The sequence below is a fragment of the Nelumbo nucifera genome, chromosome 1 (genome assembly GCF_055504915.1).
Source record: "Nelumbo nucifera cultivar China Antique chromosome 1, China Antique-T2T, whole genome shotgun sequence".
Lineage (NCBI taxonomy): Eukaryota > Viridiplantae > Streptophyta > Magnoliopsida > Proteales > Nelumbonaceae > Nelumbo > Nelumbo nucifera.
Genome location: NC_142649.1, coordinates 147,622,504 through 147,625,000, shown reverse-complemented (window position 1 = coordinate 147,625,000; position 2,497 = coordinate 147,622,504). Strand labels below are relative to the sequence as shown.

The following is a 2,497-nucleotide window of genomic DNA, read 5'->3' as shown; positions in this document are numbered from 1 at the left end:
AAAATAGACCTTTCATTCTCAAATAAATAAACCCAAATGACCAAAATACCCCTGATTTGTGTATTCTAACAAATAGTATAATGATTGCAAATGGTGTCTTGTCCAAAATTTTTAATCTTTATATTTAATCGCTTGGATAAGATATTTGCCAGGCCAGCATGGTCCCAGACTAAAGTTCTTAGCACAGGTGCTAAGCCTGGCCTGGCCCATAATCACCCCTAAATGATGGTTATTACCTTAATGTGTTTTGACAATAGATTGGTTATAATGTAAAATTTGCACCATGTCATAATATTCACTCCCCCCCAAAAAGGGAAAGAACAAAGGGGATATATTGCATTTTTTTTTAATTTCCTCGTTTCTGGATGACTGTTTTACGGCACTGTGATGTTGACAAAATGTGAGTGATTTTGAGTTGAAATAATTCAATACTTTCTTTTTTTTTTTTGATCAATGAATAAGTATTTTATTAATCCAGAAAATAAGAGTTACAGGCGACCCAAGGAAAGGCACGAGATGCAACCTTTCCTTCAAGATTGATTACAGCATTACAAGATCGGATGAACATGATTACAAGGTAGCCCAAAATAAAGAGTCCTGAGATACCCCCTGTTTAGCAAGTGAATCAGCCATAGAGTTTGCTGATCTGCCTACCCACTGGACTTTAACTGTCATATTTCTTGTTAGCCATTTGACTTTTTTAAAGAGGTCTCTGTAGCCCCAAATCACAGAGTTCGGATTCAGCAGCCATTCCACCACCACCCTGAGAGTCCCCTTCAATAAGAGCTTTATCCCCAACTGGTTTGCAAGCTGGATACCTTGTACTGCATTCAAAAGGTTAAATATTAAAGTTGTTACAAGGAAGCCCAAAAGTCTATCAGACTACCTTTTCTTGCTATTTATTTTATGATTCTTTTTAGTGAATATAGCTACATCAGTAGGAACTTATTTAAAAATCCCCCCCCCCCCCCCCAAAAAAAAAAAAGAAAGAAAAACTATGACTTACTTTCTTGTCAAAATGCAGAGCATCAGAAAGTCGGAGTGTCCAAAGGAGCTTGAACCAGCAGATAGGAGGTCTCCTGTTAAAGTTAATCTCATAAGGAGGGAGGAGAAGTGCCCTGTAAGGCCTTTCTTGACTTTAATTACTAAAGCTGCTCTTTTTCCAAACTGGTATTCTTCCTCTTAATTATTGTCTTTCCACCCCATCCCCCCAAATTTTCCTTGCAGGAACCAGAGAAGCGCCATGTTCCTTTTCAGGGTGTGGGAAGAACTCTAGGTAGCAGCTCCACTTCTCCAGCAGTCTCTGAACCAACTGTTGCTGCTTCTGCTCCATCCCCATTTATGGGTCTGGTTGTGGATGAAACATTGCCGTCAACCTCAATTCAGCTCAGATTGGCTGATGGCACACGTATGGTTGCACGCTTCAATTACCACCACACCATCAATGATATCCGTGCCTTCATAGATGCATCGAGGCCTGGAGGGGCAAGGACCTATCAGTTGCAAACTGTGGGTTTCCCTCCAAAGCAACTCACTGATGTTACCCAGACCATAGAGCAGGCAGGCCTTGCTAGTTCGGTTATTATCCAGAAGTTTTAGGGTAGCCGCACAAAGGTATTCCAATCTCTAGGCAAATACAATTTTTCCAACAGAGCCAGTTTTATATTGTCCTTAACGAGATAAAGTAATATGTAAGGAACTCTTGTGGTTCATTTTGAAAGCATCTCTCTAGCACAATATGATTCTAGAATGACAATTCTGCATACAATTGAGTGCAGGAAGTTGATACGATGAATGCTTTCATGTTGACTTGTTTTTTTGAGGTGAGTGATCAAACACTTGTTATAAAACTGCATGCGATGCTAATAGTTTAAAATGGATGGAAGCATTTTTGCCATTTCATTTGAGAAATGAATCTATTGACAGTGTTTCAATGAATATCTGGTTATATGCCAGTGCTCTTTAGCTATTCAAATTTCACAGATAAACGTACAAAACGATTTAGGGGGTGCTCGCCAATGCGTTTGATTTTAGTTTTGAAAACAAAACTGCAATGAGTAGAAACACGTTTGCTTCCATCCATTTTAATCTAATGGTAGATTGGTGGATCAAAATTTTGGTCATCAATGAGAACCAAAACATGGTCTTGTTTCATATTTGTTTAGATAAATGCTAGGCCGGCCGGAGGACATCATTTGGGAATTTGGGCCAGCCCTTAGTTTTTAAGCAGGATGTCTATATGCTCTGATGTGAAAGGTTCCAAGTGATGGTGCTTGGGATCAACGTAGCACTACCCTTGGGATCAAACGAGTTAATGATTCATGGTTTTGATAGCCTATCAGAAAAAGAAAGTCGTGGTTTTGATATATTCCTGTGTTAAGTGCTTGCGGGCCCAGATTTCGTCTAGGTTTAAAAAAAAGTCTTATTTATTTATTTTGATAGATAGACTACCATCTGAAAGAACAGCAACAGATAATTTCTCTCCAGAAATTAGGCA

The 2,497-nt window shown here is 39.0% G+C and overlaps 1 protein-coding gene across 1 annotated transcript in view; it reads left to right on the top strand.

Moving 5' to 3' along the window:
* The window catches only part of LOC104588047 (plant UBX domain-containing protein 4), a 19,213-nt gene extending 17,363 nt beyond the window's left edge, over window positions 1–1,850 (top strand). Inside the window, exons 3-4 of the mRNA XM_010245853.3 lie at window positions 1,025–1,120; window positions 1,228–1,850. Of these exons, the coding sequence (XP_010244155.1) occupies window positions 1,025–1,120; window positions 1,228–1,599 (468 nt within the window). The 3' untranslated portion in view covers window positions 1,600–1,850. The remainder of the gene's footprint in view (window positions 1–1,024; window positions 1,121–1,227) is intronic.
* The last annotated feature ends 647 nt before the right edge of the window (window positions 1,851–2,497 follow it).